Source organism: Diprion similis, chromosome 2 (genome assembly GCF_021155765.1).
Source record: "Diprion similis isolate iyDipSimi1 chromosome 2, iyDipSimi1.1, whole genome shotgun sequence".
NCBI classification, from domain to species: domain Eukaryota; kingdom Metazoa; phylum Arthropoda; class Insecta; order Hymenoptera; family Diprionidae; genus Diprion; species Diprion similis.
The window spans coordinates 11,134,802-11,161,487 of NC_060106.1; the positions used below are offsets into that span (position 1 = coordinate 11,134,802).

The 26,686-nt window shown below is 43.7% G+C and overlaps 1 protein-coding gene across 2 annotated transcripts; it reads right to left on the bottom strand.

Moving 5' to 3' along the window:
* Nucleotides 1-21,606, bottom strand: LOC124411292 (blood vessel epicardial substance-like). Of its 2 annotated transcripts, XM_046890355.1 has the most exons (7): nucleotides 20,879-21,606; nucleotides 19,789-20,324; nucleotides 3,188-3,505; nucleotides 2,400-2,797; nucleotides 1,801-2,222; nucleotides 1,374-1,666; nucleotides 1-310 (listed from the first exon to the last, which is right to left on the bottom strand). In XM_046890355.1, exons 3-7 carry the CDS (start codon nucleotides 3,491-3,493, stop codon nucleotides 287-289), a joined length of 1,443 nt encoding a protein of 480 aa, XP_046746311.1. In that variant the 5' UTR covers nucleotides 3,494-3,505; nucleotides 19,789-20,324; nucleotides 20,879-21,606; the 3' UTR covers nucleotides 1-286. The 2 variants fall into 2 exon arrangements, with proteins under 2 accessions (XP_046746311.1, XP_046746319.1); XM_046890363.1 differs by having other exon boundaries at nucleotides 1,374-1,639; nucleotides 19,789-21,606.
* Between the last annotated feature and the right edge of the window lie 5,080 nt (nucleotides 21,607-26,686).

A 26,686-nucleotide genomic window follows, 5' to 3' on the forward strand; every position in this document is an offset into this window, starting at 1 on the left:
TTTTTTTTTTTTTTTGATTATGTTTCACGGCGATGATAATCGCAAGTCGTCACCAATTTAGGCCTCTCTGTACGTTGCACGACAGCCGTAGGTATAATCTTTCCCTCTTCCTGGTTGCGCGGTTAATCCGTCAGATAATTGATCAACTAATTAAGGGTTACCCGAGTGCCCGCACTGTTTGACGAGTTCATCATCGCGCGCTGCGTCGACGGGGCTACGCGTTTCGCTGTGGCGACATCGGGAGGAGCGGAACACTCGCAGGACCTTCCCCGTCGTCTAGCGACCGTCATACGGGCGTTTCAAAGGTGACCTGAAATCATAGGGCGAAGAATAGAGAGCGATAAATCAACCCGCCGTGCATATTACACTGTGAATCGGGTTAATATAGCGAATCTATCCGGCTGACGCTAGAATCAGAGACGCGGCTTCATCAGCCAAGGCTGAGAATACGCTGATGAGCTGCGGAGCGCAGGGAGATGTTCTTTATTCACATCGACTTTCCGACAAACTCGCTTCGTAGAGAAACGCCCAAGTATTTATTACTATTTATGTATGCATAGAAACACATTGCTTTCAAATTTTCCAGCCATTTTGAATTTTGCATAAACGCGTTTGCGAAAGTCTTATTTAAAATTGGTAGAATCCATAATTTAATTCAGATTACCCGTGACTCGAAATACGAAATTAACCGTTGAAACCAATTTAATGTGTCTTTATCAACGCAGGCGGATTTTTTTCAAATTATTGCTCAAAATTATCAAAGAGAAAAGTCGTTAGACGGAGCAAAAAATTAGCCGTGAATTAACATTGCAGGGAATATTTTTAATTACACTCTTGTCTTTAGTTCTTCTAGTCTCTTTTTCCCTTTTTTTTGCTGACTGGCAGGAAAAGTCTTTAAAGCCCACTCACTAAGAGTAGGAAAGTAACAACACCACTCGACCTAAGACCACTTGGCGAGGCCCGGCTGGGCCAGCCGGGAAACTAGGCACCGTTCCACGGACTCCGAAGAGCTGAGTTGTGCCTTTACATCTGATTGACACTTATTTCCAGAATCATCAACGTTGCGGCGTAAGTATCACGAAGCTTCAATACACATGCGAAGAGCATTGAGGAATTATTCGAATAAAGCTGTCGACGGAGAGTCGTTCAAGTAGTTTCGTCAAGAATAAGTTTTTTGCTTCAACTTTAAACGAGGGATGATCCGTCATGCGGCGAAAGTGCGCAGATTACTGGCAGGAGAGGAAAGGGGACTAGTTGATGCGATATAGAACTCGAGCAATGTGAAAAAGTTTTCCACTCCGTATCCACATATGTATATAAGCCCCTGTAACCTCACATATGTATACGCGCGTACATGTAAGTCTCAAGTTTACCTCTCGAGCCCCTTTTTTCGACCGTTTCCTCTCCAACTTCGGTGTTTGGGGAAGTAGGCTATAGTCGCCGCTGGTTCCTCCGCTGCGCTGCTTCGTCAATGGTGGATGCGACACTGTGGGAACTCGGGGTGGTGGCGAAAACTGGGTTCCTTGGGGCAGCAGAGAGTAGGCAACGTTCGGCGCCTGGATGAACGGCGAAGTCGGTGGGAAATGGTTCGCGACCACCGGTGCCCAGTACTGATGAGAGTGACGAGCCGGGGAACTTCCTGCGGGAAGACAAGCACCCCCGTCGACTGTTCACAATAAGACATCAATCGTTTGTGTCGTAATAAGTTTTTGTTCAAGGGTGCTCAATCGTTTGAGGTTCGCAATCGTCGGCAGTAACATCAACTGGAGGCACTTTGAACATAAGAAATTAGCTACTTACTATCGCTCCGTGGATTGCTGTGCCTCCGTTGGGTTTTCCACGTGGAAGAACGAACACGTCCGGCAGTCTCGGTGTTCACAGCATCGACGCTAAGACTCCTGGCAACTCCTCTGTAAGGATTGTTCGAGGCGTGTTCGCTGGCAGCGGCTACGCCAGCCAACTGCTCGTTAAGAGCGTACAACTTGGAGGTGATGTCCTTGCCTATCAGGTTGTTCAGCACAACCTTGAGCAGTGGCCTGTGTCTGAGGACTCGCACAAGCTTTATCCGAGTCCAGCAAATGTACGTGCTGGACTCTTCCGCGCGAACCGTAACCTGGAACAAGTCGTCAAAGTTCTGGTGCGCTGCCTCCCACTCCGGAGAATCAACGAATTGGTAAGCTCTGACGTAGTGGAGATGGGTACTGTCGCAGGTCACCGTTAATCTGAAACGGGAATTCAGGCACCTTTCAGAAACATCAATTTATGATGCTGTAAACGCGTCACGTTGACTTCCACGAGAGGAAAAAGGAATCTTATAAAAATTTCATTAAAAACTCACGGCTGTATAGCGATCGTACAACGTAATTGTATTCGTCTGAGAAGCGTAAGCCTTTACTTACTTTCCACGCAACAGTATCGACAGGCGTTCATCGGCCGGCGTGACACCTTCGGTCGCGTAGGTTTGTCCTGGATCAAGTTTCAATATCCTCGCCTCTTTGGCCAGTTCCTGGAAATGCTTTTTACTGACCCTGTACGGTTTGAACAACTTTAGATATAATTCGGCAAGTTCCGGGCTGAGCGCGGGTGGCAGAAAACGACAAGCAAGAATTAGGGAGTGGATTCCGTTGAGGAGTCCAAGAGCGAGACACCAGAGCATTGCGTCAAGGGCGCAGATTGTGATTCCAGCCCAAAGAGCAGCCAGCATAAAGCCGGCGGTGAGGAAGGTGCGTAAGGCCAACACCGAGGCTTTGAACGACCTCGGAACAAGGAAGGCTGCCGCGAAGAAGATGTTAGCCGCCTGTGAGTCAGAGGACGAAAAAAGAAACAAGTCTTAGACGAGACCACGATTTGCTATTTCAACGTATTATTCTGTGATTAGCAAGACGTAAAATGCACATTGGACAATTCATATAATTCAATAAAACAATGATCAAGTTTAAATTGTTCAATCTGATTGATTGTGAAAATCTGTATTGTATTAATTTCAACATCCGCACCGTTATGATTACACCCATAAGAATTACAGATTTCCCATTGCGGGGCTTCTGCTTTGGACATTGCTATTTGTAGTTGAATTGCGCCGATCATTGCGTCATTTGACGAGTGCCAAAAGCAAGAGTGGAGTTATCGAGCGTGTTGATTAGAAGTACCGACGCAACGGTGGTATTCAAGAAGACGTTATATTTACCTGGAACAATTTGTGCTGGGCGGCTTCCCACTCGTCGCAGTATCCCCCGGTTGAGATGACGGTCGCGTTGAGCCTCTCCGTGAGGTTGCTGGACGCCGTGGTGTTCCAAGCGTCGACCCAGAGCTCCGTGTAGTTAACATCTACCATGGAGTAGCCACCGAGGTCACCGAGACCAGTGTAGTTGAAAGTGTAGCTCTCCGTCGAGGAGGAGGAAGTCGTCGATGAGGAGGCGGAGAACGGCGTCGTTGACGTGGTAGCGTCGGTCGTGTTCGCCATCTTTCGTCGTGGGCGCGTGGTACGGGCCATCACCTCCTTCGCCTTGAAAATCAAAGAAATCCCGACATTGCGTTACACTCTTATAATACAAACGCCGCACGAGCAGCTCCAAAAAGCTCGCACAACGTCTCGACTCTGCAGCTTCCATGAACAGGGTGAATAGCTGAACGATCAAAGATGGTCCTCTCAGAGAGCGGCTGTGTCGGACCATTACTTCGTCTCACCTTTGCACAAACAGTCCGGACCACGTCGGGCATGGTGGGGAAAAGTGTGCAGGGCTGTTCGAGCGTGCCTTTAGTTGGGGGTGGATTCGGCAGCGTGGGAGGGTGAAGGAACGGGCCGCGGTATGCGGCGGCGGATATATCGCGGAATACGAGGGTCTGTGTAACCTGAGCACACACGATACATCCACCGTTTGTGCTCACGTAGCAGCAGCGGCAGTACACAGTTCACGAGCTCGTTTTACTCGCGTGGCTTCCGGTGCATGAAAGCCGGTGACCCAGCGGCTGAAACGGCGCTTGGATGATATTCAAATGTTTTTTTGATCGGGTACCGTAGTTCGCTCTCGAGCACATACCAGTTTCTGAGATGAAAGCGGTCTGAGGAGAAGCTGCAGCGTGAGATATGCGAGAGCATCAGCTTCCGAATTGATCGTAAATTGGTGTCGACCAGACCTGCGGATGCCTAGGAGTACAGGAAGGTGAAGCTAGGTCAGGTTGATAGCTGGCGTACGGTATGTATGTCTAATGCTGCGCTACCGTCGATACAGCCGAGACGTGTTACAGTCGCATAAAACGAGATGTGCGCCTCGATTCGGATAGGGGAAGAGACTCCGTGTTTCCTTCGAGTTTACTTCAAACCTCCATCACGTTACTCTCATTCATTGGCATTTATGGAGGAGACGGTGGCTCTCGAGCTGGTTTCCGTACCAGCCGAACGTATGTTGCGTATGGTAATTAATTCACGGTGCGAATCCGAATTTCAAGGACATCGTGTATATTCATGCGCGTAATACTTGGTTCGCGTTATAATTAGGTCGACTTGTCACCCAGCCTCGAACCGAGCTCTAGCAATTATTGTCAAGTGCTGCAGAAATACCGTGGCGAGTGACGCTGTCGCGACAAACACCCCAAACCTCCGTTTCCACGACCCCCTGCACCTCCACGCAGAGCGGCATAATTCCCACGAAACTTGGCAGTGAATCAGAAAGTTCCTCGTACAGTGACGGTGCGGACATTTTTCTCTCGCTGGTATCGGCGCCTTGCAAGCTCCGGTTTGAAAACCCAGCTTCGCCCGGCATTGCCAGAATCCCGTGATTCTGAAAACCGTGTAACTACCACCGCGGTACCAGGATTATCAGCTCGGGGTGAGATAAAATCGGCATTTGCGCTCGGCGGGCAGTTCCGATGACGTGTCTGATTCCCGAATCAGGTTGTCCGAGGAACTGGCTTCCGGCGGTTGAAGATTTGTTGCAAGCTCTCAGCGCGACCCTATTTTCCAACGACTTACGTCGCCCTCTGCGTATCGTCGATCTGCGTTCCTATAGCTAACCCGCCCTCGACGGACCTTGAAGAAACCTCCAGCGAGATGTTCTCTTTGAAAGTTTAATCGATTTCGTAATTGAATCGGCTTTTTCGCCTCAGTTCAGTGCACAGGTGTCAAGCTTGTCACTGGTGCGAAATAACTCAGTTATTTTTGACGTTGACACGCAAAATACCGTGTCAAGAGACGCGAACTATTCAAGCATATATGTACGGACGGCATAATCGCAGGGTGAGAAACGCGGCGATCAGGGAGTCAACATCGGCCGCTAACTATTGTGGAATTAATTTTTCAGAATGTATCTTGTCACGCCAACGTAACGCGGGATACTCGGCAAACACGTGAAACCTGAATTAAGATCTCTAATCTGTGGCGGTTATTTGCATCGAGAAGCTCTTATACTTCGATTAGACGATCGCTACGTTACGGGGCGGCGTTGATTGATCATTGCTACATATGCATAGCAGGATTCCGGATTATAATACCGCAGCAAATCGTGACCGGAATTCAACTCGTTTTTAGACGAAGAAAAATAAGTGCGATTAGTAGATTTCATCGATTGAAGCTGCGACGAGGAACCATCCAGGTCTCTTTGGATGGATGTTTGCGTCTTTCCGATAATTAGTTTCGCTCTTCGTTTCTACAGGCTTTGTTACTCGGTAAACCTTTTTCTTCGATCATTCGAGCGCTGGCAAGGGTTATAGAGCAAAGACTGGCAGGAGTTTGTAAATGTCAGCGAAATGTTAATGGAGCGATGAACCTCCGGAAACACGGTTCATCACGCCAGCGGCCACAATGGCGATTCTCCCCGTCTATGGTAATTACTACGAAATTCACACCGCGTCACACGTCACACGTCGTCTGATGTTAGGTATATTACATTATCGATCCCCGAAGGGTGAATTAAAATTACGGAACGAACGACGTATCATCGGCTACGCAGAGTCGATTCGTCCCCGATTCATATCCTCCGATACTTCTACGGAATTCCTATACTTTACGCATGGAAATTCAATCAGCTAGAGAGACGCTAGAGAGAGAAACGGTGAAACCCTGCAGTTCATCCATTATTTTTTATCCAAACACTGCACCAGTTTGCCATGGAAGCTACGATATGTTTGCTGGAAGCAAACTGTCCAGCTGAAGCTTTCATCTGGAAATGACGATTAATTAATTCCGAGAATTTCGTCGCTCAGGATTCCTGCCAACTTTTCAAAAATTATCAAATGTCTCGCACCTCTTTTTCACGCCAAGCTTACAGTTTTCAGAACCCGAATTTCGTGTGACAAATTCAGCTTAACGTAACCTAATTTTCCGGCAATTAATCAGAAATTTAGAGCAAAACACATTGCAGTGATGGATGGCCCGGAAAAGTCGGAACGGCCCTTTGCACTTTTCCACAACGTACAGAAGGGGGGAAGGGGGAGGCATTTGGCTACCGACCAGCGCCGGACTGTCAACGGGCTTGCCAACCCGACGCACGTAAATTATAGTTACGTCACAGGAAAAGCGCCGAATCTAGTTTTACTTTGCCAAAAGATTAAGTTATGCTTTCGGTGCCTCCTCACCTGCGGATTGTAGCGGCTCGTTCGTGCATCACAGACGCCCAGAACAGCGGGTGTCCTGCACGACCCAGATGAAAGAGACGACGAGTAAATGTATTTTTTCGAGAGATGGATAAAATTTTATCCCACACAAGCGAAGAGCGTTTACGAAACAAATTAAAAATGATTAAAAACAAGATATTTTTACTAGTAAATGAATAGAATCGATAAAAATTTGTAGCTTAGAATGATAAGTGAACGGATTTCTTGTTTCAATGTTGATTGTATTAATTTTTTTGACAGCAAATTAACGCTTAGATTCAAGGTGTTTACGCTCGCGTGCTGGAATCCCGAACCCATTCATTATCCAGTTAAATATTAACATCAATAAACACCTCGCGCAAACGTGACGCACATCATATTTGCTAATCAGCAACTAGATATCGAGGCAGCGCTGTAAGAACCGTTATGTGCATGAAAGTGGTGGCTTTCAGATGCGCGCGAAACTGGGGTGCATAAGGCGAAGTAGAAGGGGAAGTAAAAGGAAATAAAATGGAAACGTAAGAATAAAACCATGCTTCATGTGCCGCTATTTTCGGACTGAAAAAAAAAACACACAACTTCTTTGTTCGAGCAGCGAGCACACAGCGCACGATCAAACACGTAATAACGAGAACATTAATTATATTGCGTGCAGATGGTACTTGCATCGAAGATATGAGTACGTCCGCAGGTATGCAATTATCGTTTTTCTTTCTTTGATATCTCAATATTTTTCAATTGTAGTTAGATCGAGTTCTGATTGCAGGATTGTAAGTGCCGTCTGGACACACTCACACTGGTCCAAACTGCACCCTCTTTCTTTATCTAATTGTAAGAAACGCGAGAACCCGACGATGAGCTTGATGATCGCCCACATTACCGAAATTTGTCTCGGTTCCATTAGGAAGTATTGCGCGGATCAAATCGCCGACAATTTGATAAAATGCTCGGAGGATTGTTTCCACGAGCTTAATCGAAACACCCGCCGCGTGCTTTCCTCGACGCGCGATATCTGCAAAGATGGTATCTGAACTCTCACGGTATTTTGGCATATTTTTAGAATACGATTTATTCTTCTCCTTGAATAATGTTGGGCAATCAGAGTTTCTCCAACTTCAAGATCGAAGGAATCTTACTGACCCAAAATCGATCACCCCGCAATTGATCGAAGATCCGTTTGATACGTTTGCCTTCGCTTCCCGCGGATCGCGTCCGGATCCCGAGTGCCGCGACGCTTAAGATTGGATAATCCAATCAGACCTGTAACTTTCTTTTCTTAATCGCAATTGAATTTTTTCCCCAGCGCTGGATTACCCACTTCAAAGTTTGATCCCACTTCCTTTAATTCGGACAATCATGATGCGCCGGTATCCGGTTAGGGGACCGAAATAACTCTGGCGTTACCGCAAAGGTCATAGATTCCATGATACAATCCAATTACTCGGGGGTGCAGCGGTGTTTCAATCACAGAAATGGCGAGTTACGAATAATTGCATCTCAGGATCCATAAATAAAGTTTATTCCGACTACCTTCCGCCTCCCATCATTTCCTGTTACGGTGGGATTCCCGAGATTGAAGATATATAACCCGATCCCAACATGAAACGAAACCAGGTCTAGCTCAACTACGAGAATCTGGAGCAGTAGGGTAAGCCGCCATGGATCCGTTCTAAACTCGGGTAAGAAGTATGCATAAATCAAAGCGTCTATGCATGATAGCTATATCCTGCAAAAGTTTGCCGTATGAATGTTGGAGGAAAAAAATATCTCAGCTAGGATAACTCGGTGGATAAAAGTTGGTAAACGTTCGGCTGATATTACAGGTCTACGAAACCTGGTGAATTCGGGCACCCGCACCACACATGCATGTGTTACAGCGAAATTAATTGCACTCGTGTGCCACACTCGGAAGCTGCGATGATGGCGGAAACCTTCCATTCCAACACGGACACTTGGCGGTTGCGTATGATTTGTGAACCGCATGGCTATCAGTTCCTGGCTGGTGGAAACCAACGGCTGCCCCGAATAGGCACATTACACGCCCTCCCGAATACGGGAAAGTTATTAGGCACCACCGGTTGAACTTTGTCGAAATAAAAAAAACTTTAACATTTTAACCGATGGCGTAATTACTGCCGATACTTGAACGAGCAATTTGTCACCCCTTTTTTCACACCCTTTATCATATTGTTATGATTGTGGTTTCAGTATTGTTTCTTCATATTTTTAAGTCTGCCTTGTGTTAATAGTCAGTACCGTGGTTTGAATGGCCTTTGATATAAAAATCGTTGGAGTTGATATGTTGAGACGAGTGACACGCTAGGCGCCAGACTAAAAGTTTAATGGCTTCGCGTACTTTTGAGCGAAAGTTTGAAACGTGAAACTTGGAGCTAAAAATATTTACTCAAGATAGATTTCGGATAACTACATACGTGTGGAACGTCTGGATAAGGATGACATTAGGGAAAAACTACGAATCGTGTAGATCGAAGAACATCGTCGGTCGTCGGACATGGGCGATATGGATTTTACACATAAGTAGGTACCCTAAGTTACCGAGTAACATGATCGATGGAATCATGGCTCGCTCATCCATGGCCAACAGTTATATTGGAGCAAGGCAGAAAATTAAGTCAGAACGATTATCCGAAGCTAACCAATTTCCCCGTAAAATTGAACACGTACTTATCAGATTCTGTTCGCTTGTATAGATCGTTTACAATGAATGGAAATTACAAATTTCTCGAACGAGGCCCGGAGCCCCCAAAGTTCTTAACGGCGTGTGTGTCCCATCGAGATATGAAATCTTCGCCCACGTCGAGTAGCGAACGTTCTCCCAAGGAATTCGAGAAGATCTCTTATTATTAACTGCTGCTCCGTGTACCGCGAGATGTTACCCGATATAACGCTTGGAGTATACAAAATCAGAAGTAAAGTAATTCAGAAATCGTATTGATCCTCTCCTTACAAAGCTCTAATGAAATATTTTGAGCATGCGGTGCTCAAGAAATTTAACAAAAGTAATAACAATTGATAGAAATAAGTTGTGAAAAATATTTAAATGATAAATCTGTGCTTTTAATAACAAATTCGGCCGGATTTTCGAGATTCGGTGTTGACCGTTCGAGTCACAACATTTGTGTGATTCCAGTACGTACGTGTACCTACATTTTGGATTTCCGTGCTAACATTAGATAACACCAAAACTAATATGTTAAGTAGTTCTTCTCTGATTAGCAGACGTCCAATTTTGCGGATGAAACGTGACCGAATGATAAGGGTTGAACTAAAAACTCCGACAACGAGTAATTAGTCGTCACACGAGATATGGAGGAGTTCGAACCGCGGTTCCCTCATATAATTTTTTAGCCCATGAATGGTGCCTACGCCATGGATTGACCGGCGTATTACCGAATAGTTGTGTGACAGACGCGGTTTCATATTATTAGACCACAATACCCCGCGTGCGATAATTATCGGCGGTTTAAGGGTGGTCAGCGGTCGCAAGATGGTGGTCAAAGAAATTAATTCGACATATTCTCCTGCACTGCATTCCTGTACAATCGAGGACGCGATAATATCTATGCATCAATATCGGTCCGGTTGGATGCTAATTAATCCTCGGCTCCTTCGTGACCTCCTACAATCCATGCCCAGTAGAATACGTAGCTTGTACACAAATTTCCCCAGTTGCAGGTCTTGGTTAGCCGGCACTGTATAAACAGCCGGTGGTTATACCGACTGCCTCGCTGGGTCAGGGTGAAACAGGTGACGTCACAGGGCGTGGTGCCCGCCCCGGAGTTACGGTTCTGCCTGGCAGAGGTTGAAACAGTCCGGGAAACGCTTCACCCTCTCCGTCGAGCCTTGGACCACTCGCTTGCGTCCGTGAGAGAGCCAAAACCGATAGCTGGTGCATGCTGTTTAACGGATAAAATTTTACATATGTACTAAAAATCCACGTAAGACATGATATACAACTGATGGATATGCTGCCGCAGTATGATCACAAGGATTAAGATTAAGATAATTAGTCTTATATTGTGTAGAAAATTGCACTATAATAGTTGTGTCATAAGTAAGTATTACGTTAAAAACAAGAGCAATAATTATCGATAATGGAAAATCGATTTCAATCCAGCTACTCTATAGTACCATAGGTGAACTTTTATTGTAGCTAATACCCTTTGTCCGTGAATTTTCAGATCGTTTCGAACTGGCACTCACGACTAATCACTCGGCGAATGAGCACCCCTCGCTGCGCAATGTAATGCAAATTTTGCCCCAATAAGATCGGACGGTTTTTCAACGAAATTAGTTACAACCCGTTCGCTCTCTCCGTACCGTTCGGCTGATCCTTTCGTCAATGTAGGCTGCCGGATTATAGCCGAGAAGATCCCGCACCATCCAGTGGCCTGCTTGCTGTGAATTCTATGCGGCATCACGGGTCGGTTCGGAGCTTATTCTGGCGACCACTTCTCTCCAGTCTATGCTAATCGTCCTGAAATCCTTTTTGGTAGCAGTTTGCAAGGTTCGGCGTCCGGGCGCGATGAGAGTCGGTTTCTTAAAGATTGGTGCACGAGCTTTAAAGGAGTGAAGCAATCCATCCGAAAATCACTCGTGTAATTTTTAATTAGCGTGATATTGTTCGGAAAAAGACTACAGACTACTCACTGATTTGAGAAAATCGTTTCCCCGATCGTTCGTCCTCTTACTCCTATTTTCTGCTCACATACGTGTCACATTTGTACTTCCGGATTGTTCCTAGTCTCATCCATGCCCTCAATGTTTCTGTATAATTGTCCGGATGAGGGAAGCGGGCTTCAACGAATGTCCAGGCACTCTGCATCCACCCCTGTCTAGTTTCCCAGGGGAAACGATGGCGGCTAACCGAGTTTCGAATCACTAACCCGGAACAAGTTCCGTGTAGCCGTCACGGGAATCTAATAGAGCTGCAATTAAGCGCGGCTGAGCTGCCAGCTGTGGAGATCGAGGCTAGATTTCCCGACTTCCGGGCATCTCGACGCCCGTCCAGATAACGAATGGGTACGGAGATTATCGGTGTCCTGGGGTGCGGGAGGTAATCGGCAATTGTTCGCCCGGCGATGCCGCTCCTCGTGCTTACGGGGAATATAAACAAGTACGGCATCCTGCTCGAGCACCGAGTAATGAGAACAGCTTCTACGAGGTGTCAGGCAATGCTCGGAGCTGCATGAACTAAGGCTGCACACCGTCGGTCATGCAAAATCGATATCCTTCGCCTTATACTCACAACTCGATAATCCCTATCGACAAAACCGCGCTGACTGGTACTTCATCTTTTCTCAATGGCTAACGAGCACTCCGGCTCGTACATGGTGCCTCTTGCAACCCTGAAGTAAGCTCTTTTTATCCAATATACAAAGTAGTTTTCAATGCTGTAAATTTATTTTCGTGGTAGGAAATTTTTATTCCGTATTATACATACTTGTTGAATAGAAAAAAATCCTTTTAATCTTCTCACTTTAAACGGATCAACATTGACTCAAGTTCTTCGCAAGTAATGGACGAGTGGACTCATGTTGAAATTTTCTGCCTGGTCAGTTTCACTCTAGGTGTGTGATATCAGCGAATCATCATTTTCAAACAAATATACAATCACGAAACTTGACGAATTTGATTTATGAATAATTGCTCCCCATTGTGGAAAGGCAATTTTCGCCACGCAGAATTTATGCGACAAAAGACCGCTGTGACCACGTTAAGCGCGCGAGTGATCATCAAATGCAGAACAACTGGATGTAATTTCTATGAATAACTACTCATTAAATTATACGCGCAGGGGTTGGAAAAGTCCGCAAATAACGGGGGACTTCTTCAGAGCATTTTTTATCCGTTATAAAACGCGAAATTCTTCCACTCCTTTTTACTCGAGCTATAATAGATGTATATAGCGGTGGGGCGAAACATTTTCCAAGGGGATTAATTACCAGTACATGTAATTAGGTTGTCGGTCATTAGGTTAGAGCAATTTACGACAGGTCTTATGTAAAGTGAGTGATATAGGACAATTAGAGCTCATCGTAGCCAGCAAACACGTTTTAGGTGACACAGTAGCTTTAATCTGGCAAACTAACTCCGTCTCTTTGAATATGAAAATTTCGTCCTCACATCACGGAGAAGTTACTTTACCCAGATATTTATTTAACAAGGTTACGTTCACACGGAAAGCCTGTTATGTAACAGAGATGAAGTTATTTCTGTTCATCAGAAAATCGACAATTTGTATAATAACGGTTGTTTTCGCGGTAAGGTGTAATATTTACCCGGAATTTGGAAAGATGTGCTTTTGTAATACCGTTTAAAACTGAGTGGAGTGGAGGCAAAAATAAAAATTAAGTCCTAAAGGTGAAGCGAGTACAAACGGGCGCGCACGACTCAGGAAATTGCATTTCCCTTTTACACGTTGGAAGCTCGAGGGTGAATTTTTTCACTTTTTATTTCCTACCTACAGAGTACGATTCTGCGCTGCGGTTGGAAGTTCTTCCGCCCTCGAACTGTTATTGAAAAATTATTCCGAATCGCATATATTTCGCATTCAAAGTCGTCCTCTAAGCTCCTATATATAACAGACTCTCGTTGATCTCCGAGAGAGACTGAAACTATAACGTTTTAGCAAAGGAACGTTATGCGGCCATTACACGTACATCAATATGGCCTGAAAGATAAAGAGGCTTTACTCTGCCTCGTAGAAAGTTATGAAAATACATGTCTCACCCCTCTTCCACAAGGGTGAGAATTTTCTTTTACATTTTTTACTCATTTCTCCATTCGCCAGTTTCAAAGTCCCGGAGAACCCTCGAGAGTTGGATGTGAAATGGAAAAGAAAGAAAAAGCAAAAAATTGACAAACTACAGAAACGCCCGAAACACTTCGGGAGCCGTGAAATTTTTTGTGAAAAGCTGATCTTTTATACAGTCTAAAATAAAAGTATAATGGTGTTAATCATTCCTTAAAATTATCAACAGTTTAATTATTCATCTCATCATATACGGTTACTCAACCAACACTAATTACTCTGAAAACAATTAATCTGAAGACTTTAAAAATTTACTCGACCAATATATTCGGTTTTCACCCGATTTATCTTTGCTATGTGATTTATTGGCTCAACGTTTGTTCAATGCGTACGGATAACGTCTTTGACTGCTTTTTGTACATGTACACACCGAACATAAATGTTTACTTTCGTTTCTTTTTTTCACTGCTCTGTATTTCTCCCGGCGCGTTTTATCGCACGGAGGAAATTCCTTTGCACTCAGTCGCGGGGTTGCGGGACGTTTCAAGCCACAAGTGTCCGTCGAGTAGGTAGTGGTGGTAGACAGCGTGGCCGGTGGCGTCGTCGGAGGGCATTAGTCGTCAAGTGTAAGCCGGCTGCTGTCGAGGATCCGAAACGCGCATCCTGCCGCAAATGCAACGTGACATTTGCGGCAGGGATCGTCTCATAACGTGATTTCAACTTCGGTTTCCCCGTAAGCTAAAGTTCGATTGAGTCCGGAAGCGCAGCGTCTGCAGCTGTCACGTGTCCAATATTTCCAGGAAGTCTCTTTTCGTATGAACCAGTAGAACTCGTTATTTTGTGACGTTCGAAGACGATCGTTGCTGTTAAAAAAATTCCCATTCATCACGCCCCTACCGCGAGGGAAATGGTGCAGGCTACATGATTTTGATTAATACCTCGTTTTCACAAATCCTCATGAAGAAAAGATATATTACCGGATGAAAATTCCCGTGGACATTTGCGTACCAGTGAATATACGATTGGGGGTATTAGTATTGAGCATTCTTCGAGTTCCGTTTATACCCAGCGATGGAAGCTCGCAGCGGAGTCGAGTGCCTCTTTAAAATTTACAGCCATGAACCAAATTAGTCGAAACTCCTGCCACGAATAAAATTTATAGTTATAAATCGTGAGCTGTACCAACATATAGTCTTCGTAATTTTCTTTTCACTGTATTTCATTCGTTAGTCAATTCATTTCGGCCCCTCCTTCGCCATATCCTGCCTAAACTGCATCGTCTCACCAGATGCGGTGGTAATATAGAGATGACTAGTGCCAAACACGCGATTGAACAAATGATGTACAATAAAAACAAAACAACCCCCACTTTTTCAATTTCCTCTGAATCCCACTCAGCAAAACACGTTTATGGTTATTACGTTGTTTTCGGCATACGTTTTGCATCGATTACAACCCTTTTTTTAGCTTGTATTTTTTATGACCCTTTCGACACTCTCCTTCTTGTTTTGCTATTGTAACGTTTCACGAGCGGGTGAAAAGCGTCGAAAACGCAATTAAGGATTCGCTCGAGAATCAGATGTAGCTGCTAATTGCTACCAGATTCCAAGGAGTTTTGCGCGCTCGTCGCGTAGATACTTGTCGGTGTATTAGGAACTTGAGAGAGACACAAAACTTAAATTTCTGTTCATCCCAAGCGCGTCTATGGTTGAAAACAAACTTCCAACAGGGAGAAAAAGGGGAGGTGAAATAAAATATGCTCCCGAAGCGCCGAGTCTGCAGTAAATTGTTTTGCAACTGCTCGTACAGATGCCAAGCCGGGAGGCCGGATCCGCGCTACGAAGCATCTTGAAACTTTATATTGTTAAAGCGACACACGTATTTTCTTCCACTTTCCTAATGTTTCTTGTTATCCGCGTTTCTCATCGGTGCAGAAACTGCGATACAATAAACAGACGGGAAACGAGCGAACTCGAATCCTTTAACGGCTAAAAATTTTGAGTTCAGCTCGCTACCGTTACACACTCCTTAACCATTTTCATTTTTTACTATGAAGTTCTGGGTGTAAAATAAAATCGAATTTTGTGGCTGTAAGCAGAAAATCTAGTACCTACGTGTCAATATGACTTTTGATTATCTGGTTTTATATTTTCTTGTAACTATTGCGATAATTTCATATTAGGGGAAAAGTCAAGGACTCATTGAACTGAAGAAATATGATGAACTAAACTAACAAATTTCATTTTACCATATTTTCTTTTTTCACCATATTTGAAACATTATTGTAATGATACTTAGTTTACTAATGTTCTCTGGCAACTGTAGCAAAGCAAGTGAAATTTTTCGCATTACCGGTGAGTATGCCCTGTAACACCGGAATGTAATTATTAGGTCAATTCTATGCAGCCAAGAAAGTCGATTCGATCTTCGGGCTACGATGTTTGGAGGTTTACTAAGCAAACACGGTTTAATCAAATTTGATCTAGCTGAAGACAGTCTCGAGTTCCACGCATTGTTTGGTATCCAAGAAGCAGATATCAGTGCTCCGCCCGACAGCGAGCCGCAATGTGTACTGGATGATGAACCGACAGGGATGTAGCGATGGTTAATTAACGGTGATCGGCCTACACACGCCCACGGCGCCTTCACGGGCTTCCGTGCTAACCATAGAATTTCGACGCTTGAATCGATCCGTCTGTAGAAACGATCAAGCGCGACGAAGCTACTTTTAGTTACTTCAGTACCAGTTTTGGTCACATTCGTTACGTGCAATCTGAATCAAGTTATCGTCACAAATGTTACAAAAGCGCTTTGATCTACGTAAACAATTATTTCCAAACGATAAATTAAGCATTAACAAGTACTGTCCAAGCCTTGCACAATGTCCGATTTTTGTGATAAAAGTCGAGTAGCCAAAGAGATTAAAAGCCAAATGAACATGCTGATGCTGATACCAGCAATGAGTAGCTGACATTCACAAAAATAATCAACTGTGACATATTTTGTAGAATTTTGTCAGTAGATGGCCAAACTTTCTTACAAGTCATCCGATACTTTTATCATGAGAACGACAAGGACTTCCGTGACGTGTGGTGGTTGATCGCGGTACTTGCAATGTGTCAGGTTTAGTCAGGGTTAGGTCAGGTGCACCGTAGTTGTCGAATGCCAGATTCGAGAATGATTATCGACTGCAGCCCAACTTTCGCGTCGATTAGATATACCTACACCCTAAGAGCTAGGACCGACTCCCATGCTCCTGCTAATCGAATAAAAATCCATACCCTCCGGCTGTTCTATCGCTTCGTGTGTTATAATTGCGAAATCCGAGCGGCGCACCGATCATGGGCAGCCAGGTGAGCACCGGACTCGAGGCTGCGAATTGGGCGAGACTCACACCTGGCGACGAAATTCCAGACGCGCGATAAGCGCGCAAGACTTTCGAAGGGTGGATGAGTTAAGGGTAGGTTTGGTTCGCCACGGGGTTGCGTCCCGCTCGAGGCTGCGGCGGGACGCGCGGGCGCGGTGCCGTCGGGCTATCGACCCTCGACGTAGCTGGAATCGTGCGGTCTGCTCTGCCCGTCTGCACCACCTCCACCCTCCAGGGTGCGTGCGTGGCTGCGTGGCTGCGTGGGCGCGTGTTCCTTTCCAGCACTTCTAGGATTAGGTCTGCACGTATCTTAAGTTCTCAGACATCCATTTTCCCCCCGGATCAAGGGGTGCAAGAGAATCGAGAGGGTCTCTTAGATTCTTTTTCTGATCTAACGCAGTCGCACGGTGGTAGAAGTCTTGGAACTGCGTCAAAGAATCGGCAGCCTCGCGGTATTCCCTCAGTTTTTCTGTTCCAAACAAAGTTAGGTATCGAGTTTCTTCGGACTGTTTAAATAGGAAGTCCTTGCCGTCTTATGTCTTCTGATTTGCTCGAGACATTCCTTCCACGTGCAAAACTGGATTATGCATTTTATTTATACTGTGGTCGGGATTTCAGATTTGGTGTGGAAATAGCGTTTCGTGATTGACGTGATTCAATATCGTCCTCGTTGTTTGTAGTCGCAACGTTGTAGGTGAGGACAGTTTGGTCCCAGCAGGCATCGCGTCGAGGACTCTTGTTGATTCTTCACAAGAATCATCCAACATTGAGGAGATTAAAACACATATCATAGAGAAATTCAGGTCGAACACAACGAGCGCAAATTGAATTTGGGCATTACTTTAATCTGTTTATATGATAAAAATTCGCGGAATATTCACGTGAATCTGGAGTAGAATTCCTTGATTTTCACTACTAAATTAAAGCCGTAATTCAGAAGACCGAAGGGTCTGCACCGTGGCTATAAATTCAATGCTTTTTGGTTTACGAGTCCGGCTGGATGGTCGAGTAACGGTGTAGCTGACGCCTGCTTCACGCCCGATCTGCAGCTTCGCATCGTAAATTTTAAAAAGCCTGGAGTACATTGAAGAACGAATGATAAAAAGTGAATTCCTCCATAGCCATTTAGAGTTTTATGCGCTCTGCATATCCTACAGTGCGTAAGTATGATGGATCAAGAAACTCGAGAAGCCCGCGCAAGACCAAAGTAACACGGTTTGGAACTGCGAATTCAACCTGCAGGGACTGCGTCGCGAGCAAGGACTTGTGAGACGTATAACGTGCATCTGATTCGATTAATGCAGCCTAATTATTGCGAGATAGAGTTGGTTGGACTGAATTGAAACGAAAAGAAGCGAATTCTCGCCTTGGCCGCGTTTTACAGATAATCTCGAGAATTCCGTGAAGTTGGAGGGTCGTTCTAAATTCCAGTCTTGTTCGAGGTGCAATCAGCTAGCGTGACTTTGCATCACGCTAAACATAATTCTTAGGGTTGAAATTCAGATCTGGTAAAACGACTGGACTGGTCCTTGCAAAGGCGGAAGCGCTGGTATGCATACCATTTAGCCTGTGATCGCAAATAACCGAATTCCTCGATTATACTTGAGTTACAATGGAGCTTGCTTACTATTGGCAAAACGAACTCGCGCGACGAGATTAAAAGATATCAGGCAATAACTCGAAGCAGCTCCGGCACGCGGTCTCGCTAATACATCCACCCACACACACACACACCCACACGCGCCTACATCGCGCGTTATTGGACGCCTCTTTGTTTCCCGCTCAAGTGGGAATTCCCCATCAATCTAATTGCATTTCATTGTTCGAATACCGTGTTTTTCCGAATGCGCAAACCTCACTTTCACTTCTCTTTCGTCGTAGTCTGGATGACGTATATATGAAATATATACATCGGTCTCGCTATATTGTGATCCAAGGCATAATATAAGGAAATATCTACAACCATTGAGGATATTGACCATTTTCTAGAATTTCTCTGAGACGAATTCCAAACTCAAATATTTCCTCGGAGCAATCGAATATTAGTTACTACCATACCGAATAATGCCATTAGTAGGTGCCATAGTTCCATTTCACACAGTGTTAAATATAACAAGCGAGATATCTAAAATTCGATCGAATCATAAATGCGATTTTCCTTATCCCGTTCAACTGATGTTACAGACACGACAATCCTGATTCGGGAATCGTCTCCTGTCCGAGCTCGTGATGACAAATTACACATGTGTGCGTAATAGTATAAACTCTATCACTGCGTACTAAAGTGGAAGAGAAAGATCTCCAGCAAGTAAATATGTAAGTAAATCAGATGTCCTGAGTATCGCATATCAGTATTGGAGCTGCTGAATGGTAGGTACAGTCAATAGTGATCCGATTTGGTAGCGTCGTGATTAAGAGCTAGGGACGGGAAAGAAAGCTAAGCGAAAGGTGGGGAGGGTGAGAGAGTGCGAGAGGGTTAGTGCCGAGTCAATCGCCGTGAGCTCTTTGTTCGATTTACTGACAGGCACGAGAACTTTTCTCTTTTCACAGTTGGACACTGTCTTAACGAGAATTGTAATATAAATACAAAGCTTACAATTGTGCGCGTGCAGTTGACACGCATAACTGCCGCTGATTATGACGTGGAAAACAATGTCCAATAATCAAGAGGTTACCATTGAAAAGCAATTATATACATGCAATTCAAATCAAGTCGACAAAACAAAGTTTAAAACTTGTCGTAGCTACTACATTGTTGTACCTACTCGACTGGTATGTTGAAGTTGATGGCTTGGTTAGCAACGTCGTAACTTTGTGGCATGCATCGGGTACGCGGAATGACAGTTACGGATGTAAAATACAAACAGTTAAGCTGGTCGTTACAATAAATTGAGTTACGTCAGATAGTGCGATGCACCTGTAAGACCCGAGTCTATTTGCGCGTTAGCGTTCTCTGTGCTAGAGGTGGAACTTATTGCGATGATAAGTGTGAGAAGAAGAAGACAGAATGGTGAACATTGGAGGTGAATTATAGACTGTAAGAACTGTTGCTTACCTTATGTGTGTGGTTGATTAGCAATAAGTTGTTCTTGATGTGTATGCTTCGCACATTTCGTTCCTCGATGTAAACGATGTTGAGGTGGTTGAGTGAATCGTGACCAATTTTATCCTCCTTCTGTCACACTTATTTAAGCAACACACAGCGTTGTACACCATTTCAATAAATTTGTTTTACAATGTATTTATATTATTTAGTTTGCTTGTTTTCGGTTTTTTACACGTATTTACAAATTTACATTCTATTCTTACTTTTGTTAGTGAATCGTGTTGATTAGTAGTTAATATAATTGGTTTTCGATTATGTAGGATTTTTAGAAGTAGGTTTTTCGTTTTATACCAAAGCGTTCTTTTAGCGTAATAGGATATTTAAAAGACATTGACAAAATTCGTTGATTTTATAAATTTTCTTCTACATCACTATTATACCATCCATTTACCGTTTTATTATTTATATAAGCATAACATTTTAAGGTTTTGTCATATGTACACGATTCCTGTAGCCCTAAACTTGCGGAATGAAAAGGCTTTCGTCTGAAAGAATGAGCACAGATTTGAAATACGGATAAAGAAAACCTGACAAACTCACTTTGGCTTTAGGCGCCACCTGAACACTTGACCCTTTTACTTAGCCGATACGAACTTAGATTTTTAATTCGAAAAGCAGAGTGTATCAAATATGGTATGGCCAGTGAAACTGCAATATGACACATCGAAGAAATGACGAGAACAAAGGATTGCAAGTCAGCGAAGCGACCGTGAGTTTCTTCAAAATGAAATGAAAGAATGAAATAACAGAAACTACGATGCGCAGCTAACAGGTTTCATACACTGTTTTCTAGACTGTTGATACTTTTACAACAACAACAACAACAATAACAACAACAATAACGATAACAACAACAGTGACAGTATATAACAGATAACGAACGAGGGTCGAGAAGATTTACCACAGTTGGAAAAGAAACTACGAAGAGAAATGAGAACGGGGAAAGGGGGAGAATCGAGATTGACGAGAGTTCAAGTGCAGGGAGCTTGCGTTTAAAATCTCACGTACACAATAAAACGTCCGCGAATCGTTCGTTCACCTTGAAAGGATTCTGGAAGAAATGATGCCGGTGAAGATAAAAACGCAGAGGCTCTTCGCTGCAGTTCCGATGCGTACGTGTAAGCCTCCATGGCGAAAATTTTGGCAGTTTCTGGGAAGATTATTAGTTGCGAGGGGATCAGCGCGCGTCCACCTTGATATGCATGGGTTGCTATAAGTATTAAACGTGTTTAGACGAGGGGCGCTCATGACTTGAACGTTATCCGAATATCCATCGTCTCATTGTCAGCAGAGTCTCGATTTGGAGAACCTCGGACTTTGGGATCTCTGTTTACATCTGCCGGACGCCATGGTTACTCGAGATTCGTCTCGTCTCGGTCTTGGGTCTTTCGACGGAGTTCTGAAAGTCGATTCGAAGGGCTCGCCACGCGCCTCTCTCACTCTCCTCGTTGAATTCACCCCGAATCACTTCTTCGAGCGAAGACATTTTAAGGCACAAAATCACGATTCCTCATTCATTCCTCCTCCCCTTTTCCTCGCCCTTTTCCTTTTTCTCTCTTTCTCTCTCTCTCTCTCTATCTCTGTTTTGTTTCCCTCCTGACCTCCTCCGTTGTGTAAAGAGCTTGCGTCGAACTTTCGGGGGATTTTCACTCTTCGGGGCAGGCGGCTTGTGCCACGGGCTAAAGTCTGCGTTGGACTGAGGCTCCTTCGGAGCTAGCGACACGCCCTCCGCGCAGGTGGCAGCACTGCTCGCCCGCCGTTTGCTCCGCACCCGTATTCTGTGCTCGCTTCTCCCCGTTTCGCCACCCGCTCGACGTCGAGACGCAGACGGGGTGCCGTTCTTCCTCGCTGTCGCAGACTGCACACAAGATCCTGGCTTTTTAAACTCCCCGAAGCTAGTTTAAACTTTCCTCCCAGCTTAGCCTACTCACAATTCGCATTTACCCAACCGGAAAAACCGTCGCAGATTAATTCCTGTATTATTCTTATTTTTGTTCTTCAAAATACAGCCTCGCGCAATTTGGCTTCTCTCTGGATACGGCCGAGGCGCCATTTGTAGTCAGGGTTTTTCTAAGATTCTCATGTGTTATTCTTAATTTGACTGTTAATCTCTTCAATTACAAAATCCATGACTAAAATAGAATATTGAGCAAATTGTGGACAGAAATAATTTCGATACTTGGGACATTTCATTATTTCAAAATCAGTACTCACGTACAACATCAAAGCACCTCCGTACCATTTGTTTGGCCATAAACCTCAGATTACACGTAATGAATACGGCAACAACTGCATCAAATGATGGCCACATTTAAAACTCATTCAGGCTTCAATCGCAGAAGTTTAATGATGTCGTTGAGATTGTTGTCAATGCCAAATCTGTAACTGGAACAAACATACAAGAATTTAATCCAACCATAGGATAAAGATCGATCGTGCAGACTGTTTCAAAGAGCGGTCTTGATGCAGTTGTATAATACCATCTGGTCTTCACAGGAAAGAAACCGAAAACCAAGACTATATTGAGAGGTAAAGGTTTATCATCGCCCGTATAAAGTAGTCGTCTACTATGCCTCTACGCTAAGTAATTGACTCGAGGAAATCAATGGGTTACGGCGTATACTTCGTGGGTCTAGACTACGTCTGGACATTGCACCTGGACAATACCAACGCATCACAGACAGCGTTCACCGGATAACGATCAACTTCGAGCTACACGACGGCTCGTTTAAAACTATAAACTACCTACGTCGCGTTGGAGGTGAAGATGGATCAGGAAATCATTTTTTGCACATTTCTTCGCACTGTTCGAAATTCTGCATGAATTTTGTTTTTGCTGGTTTACCGTTAAAAAATTCCTTCAAACAAAAGTGTGTAGTTGTTGTGATTTTTATAATTTCCCATCCTTCAAGTTACTCACTCTAAAATCTCTTAAAGCCACCATCCACCCCCGGTTTCTTTTTTCAGAGGTTTCTACATCGGTCAACATCTACTAGTAGTAAACGCCACCGTTCGGCCAGCCTTACAGCAACGATTTCGTTTCAGGGAACGCCCTTCGCCTATACGATGCACTATAATTTTTGTCTATTATTAAACACGTTTATATGTATATCATAAGCAACATCTTCGTGACACCACACCCCACTTGCCGTCTAATTGGCAAATTGGAATAGTGAGTAGTGAGGTGCCGGGAATTATATTCAACTCGCATGCATGCACATCTATATTTGCTCAGCTTAGAACGCTGTAAAAGATCTTCAAATGAAAATTCCTACTGAAAATACGTGATCCAATTTAATAATTGGAATTCACGTTTCTTTTTTGCTTCTTTCAACACACCTCATCCCCGTCTGTATAAAATTGAATACCGTGGAGCTCGTTGTAACGAGATACTGATCGCGATGTCATAATATCTGGCTATTCTCGAGCCAGTCGATATTGTAATTAGTGACAAGTATGGGGGCGTTGCTAATACTCAAGTCTCGAGTCGACAAACGGCAGTACGCTAATTACAATGAAATCTGCCGTCAGGTTCAACCCGTACCAATCATCTTATCACCGTTTTCGAGTTATCGGACTGGATGTTTCTGAACGTATGGTGTAAATTTTAACGAGAATCGATCCAACCCTCGGTACACTGTCAAGCAAATGTTGAGAAACGCTATATATCCTTATCTGATCTTATAGCAGTGCTTAGTTTTCGATCACTCAAAGCAACCCGAGGCCCGTAAGGCACATTTGACCCGTCAAAGTGCAAAGATACGTGCGAGGCGAACGTAGTAGAAATTCTAATTCAGGTCAGCCTTGAGTGACTCGAAGTTGGACGAAAACGGGAATAAAGCCAAATGAATACGGTGATGTGGAGTTGATAAGCCGCAAACTAGATACCACTGTAACATTAATGCACTTTTTACACTATATTTTTTAAGGTATTATGGTGAATTATATTGGAGTCTGATGGTGGGTGGGATCGGAGTGAGTCTGATCGGAGGATTTCGAGTAGTTTAGCAGCGTGCAACGAAATAATAATGGCGATGATGATGCATATCGGGAAAATCTACATTGTGAATAATCGATGAAGTGCGTGACAACGAATTAGTCCTGATTGTACAAACTGTTCTCGGGCACGCAAATTTCGCGATTTTTTTATCGGTGGAATGTAGATGAGTTTAATTTGCTGCGTGTAAGATTGAAGGGGTTGGTTATTCAGTTTTAATGTGACAATAATAGTGTAATTCTACTCGACCTTTGGCCAATACGAATAATAAGAAAATGAGTGTTTAATGGTGCACCAAAAATTAGCGAGCCGAAGCACGTGGCGTGTGTCTTGCTCTGCTATCGAAAATCTCTTCGCGGCAAAATATACGCGCATTTTAAAGCTCCACTTGAAATAGCTCGTGTTGTGGGAAACAATACGAGAACCACTTTCAGCGGAGCACATGTGCACTGCGGATTACGGCGTAATTTATTCAGATAATAAAACCAAAGCTCTAAATTAAGGATGAAACGGTTTAACGCAATAAAACTGTCGATCAACGAGGGAAAATCCATTTCTGGAAACACTACCGCATGCACGTGAAAAGCGACTGTGCTTTAACTTCCAAATTTATAATACCGTGTATATATTTATACCTGGCAAACTTTTGGTCCACGCTGAAGTATATAGCACTACGCGAGTTATCGGGAAACCTTGATTTGATTTATCCAGCTTAAAATTATTCAGGTGATTGTAGGAATGGAGAAAACGCTTTGAAAATCATCTAAATTTAACGAAATCTACGCGAGACAATGTTTTTACGATCAATGAAAAGTTCAAGACTGGAATTTTCTCTAACAGATATGGGACTTCAAGCGAAATATTATTATTTCTCATTGCCGTCACGACGGCGAGTTTCTTATGAATTAATCAGCAGACAGACAAGACTTAAATTGCAATCGTCAGAACTCGGAAATTATACCTTCATGTGTGGTCGGTTGCATCAGCTAGTAGTATACGAGATTATATTTTCGTCCCGTTCGATTAATTTTTTTTATCCTCCCGCTTCGAAGTTCGATCCGTTAGTACACTGAACTTTTTGATTTTCCTCAGTCATACACTTATTTATTACCCAATATGCTTTAGGTTGAATCGATTTATAGACGTTACAGATGTTTCAGGAACGACTGCAATTCGATTCTAAGGAGGAAAATTGGGCTTGCATAACTCTGGACTTGAAAAGATTGACTTTTTTGCATTTTGGGTGAAACGAATTCGTTTCGATAGGTTAACTCGCGCCAAATTAGAAGGCGATTACAGAATTACCGATCACGAATATCTGCGTGGAGAGAATTTCTGTTAAACACGTTTCTACAAAGTAGGTATACCCATTCGGTTGAGGAAATATGGCAACGAATATTCGGACTCGGAATTTCGATTTCAGTGAAAATACAATCTCTATGGTGCCACGACTATCATCCGTCCGCAATGAAAGTTAACTTGATGAATCGTCGATCCAGGAATAATTTACCAAGGCAATTAACGTCGGAATAATTATCTTCGCGGCAAACGTGACAAGGCGCTGTTTTGTATATACATGCGGTAGGTATAGAGGCGGTGCAAAATATATGTTACATTATCCATGCCTTAGACATATTGGTTTACAGTAACGCAGCGTCGAGTATAGGGCAGGTATAGCTAGTATCAGAAGATTGATCTGCGGAAAGCAAAGGCCGTACACTATCCGCAAGTGTAATAACTATAGCTCGACGCGAACGGTTGGCCCCAGGCATTCCACCTCGTGCACTTCCTCTTCCAGCCTTCAAGGTATTCTTCGGATCTATTACTTCCCCGCTTCAAGCTCTTCGATTCTATTTTCGCGCTCCAACTTCCGTTCGACCTCGCTGCAGGCTCTATATTTATGTATACATATACACTCATACGTGCGAACCCTGCCCGTATATGAATCAGCTCTAATATCGCCGTCAATCCTCATATTTTTCTTTTATTCCTCCTTTTTCGAGAAAGATTTCTTTTCCTCGTGCTATCTGGATTCTACTCTCTGTTTACTGTTCAGCGTTTCTTCCTATTATTTTAAATTATTCTTACTCTCCGCGGATAAAATAATCAGTCTTGACTATTCTCCGAATCCTCAAAATCACTGAAACACTGAAACACGAAATTATTTGACATGCTTAAAACTTTGAGTTATATGAGTTACAGATTAACTTCGTTGATGTAAGAATTATCATCAAAGATTCAATTAATTACGGATAATTAATACACAAATGATACGACATTATAAATTTCTAGGAATCAATGTGTATAAGAAAAAACACAAATAACCATGTATTATGCGAGCAAACAAAGCGGCGATTTGCATGAAAGAAACCGTATCATCGTTGTTCAGCCGCCTATAACGAACGACCTATTTCGATAAGAGACGCAAAGTCACGTTGTTTTTAACATGCGTATTTGGCTACATAAAGCCGTGCATACCGTTATCTTTCGGATATCGGAAATAAGATACAGATGAAAAATTTTCGGGCAGGAAACTTGCCGAAGGCAAGCCGATTAGTTGGCAGAAAAGAACAAAAATGTTTCGTCCAATCTTTTTTATTTTCATTTTGAAATAAGTTCGCATGAAATGGATACAGCGAACCGCTATCGGCTGCCAAGAAGGATACGCGATAGAAAGTCACCCCATTCGGATAGCGGAAAAACCTTTTCTTCTGGGTGCACATATCGAATATTATCCAAGAGGGGTATTTCCGGTCTAAAAGCCGATTTCTCCGCTGACCTATAGTGACGTGAAAATCAGGGGCTGCGCTAAACGGCCGGTTTACAATAAGCGTCGATTTTGAAACGTGA

Coding starts and splice junctions, on each gene's coding strand:
- LOC124411292 (XM_046890355.1), bottom strand. CDS start 3,493: ATGGCCCGTACCACGCGCCCACGACGAAAGATGGCGAACACGACCGAC. Junction 2,223..2,399: donor TCGATACTGTTGCGTGGAAA/GTAAGTAAAGGC, acceptor TTCCCGTTTCAG/ATTAACGGTGACCTGCGACA. Junction 1,667..1,800: donor CAGCAATCCACGGAGCGATA/GTAAGTAGCTAA, acceptor TATTGTGAACAG/TCGACGGGGGTGCTTGTCTT.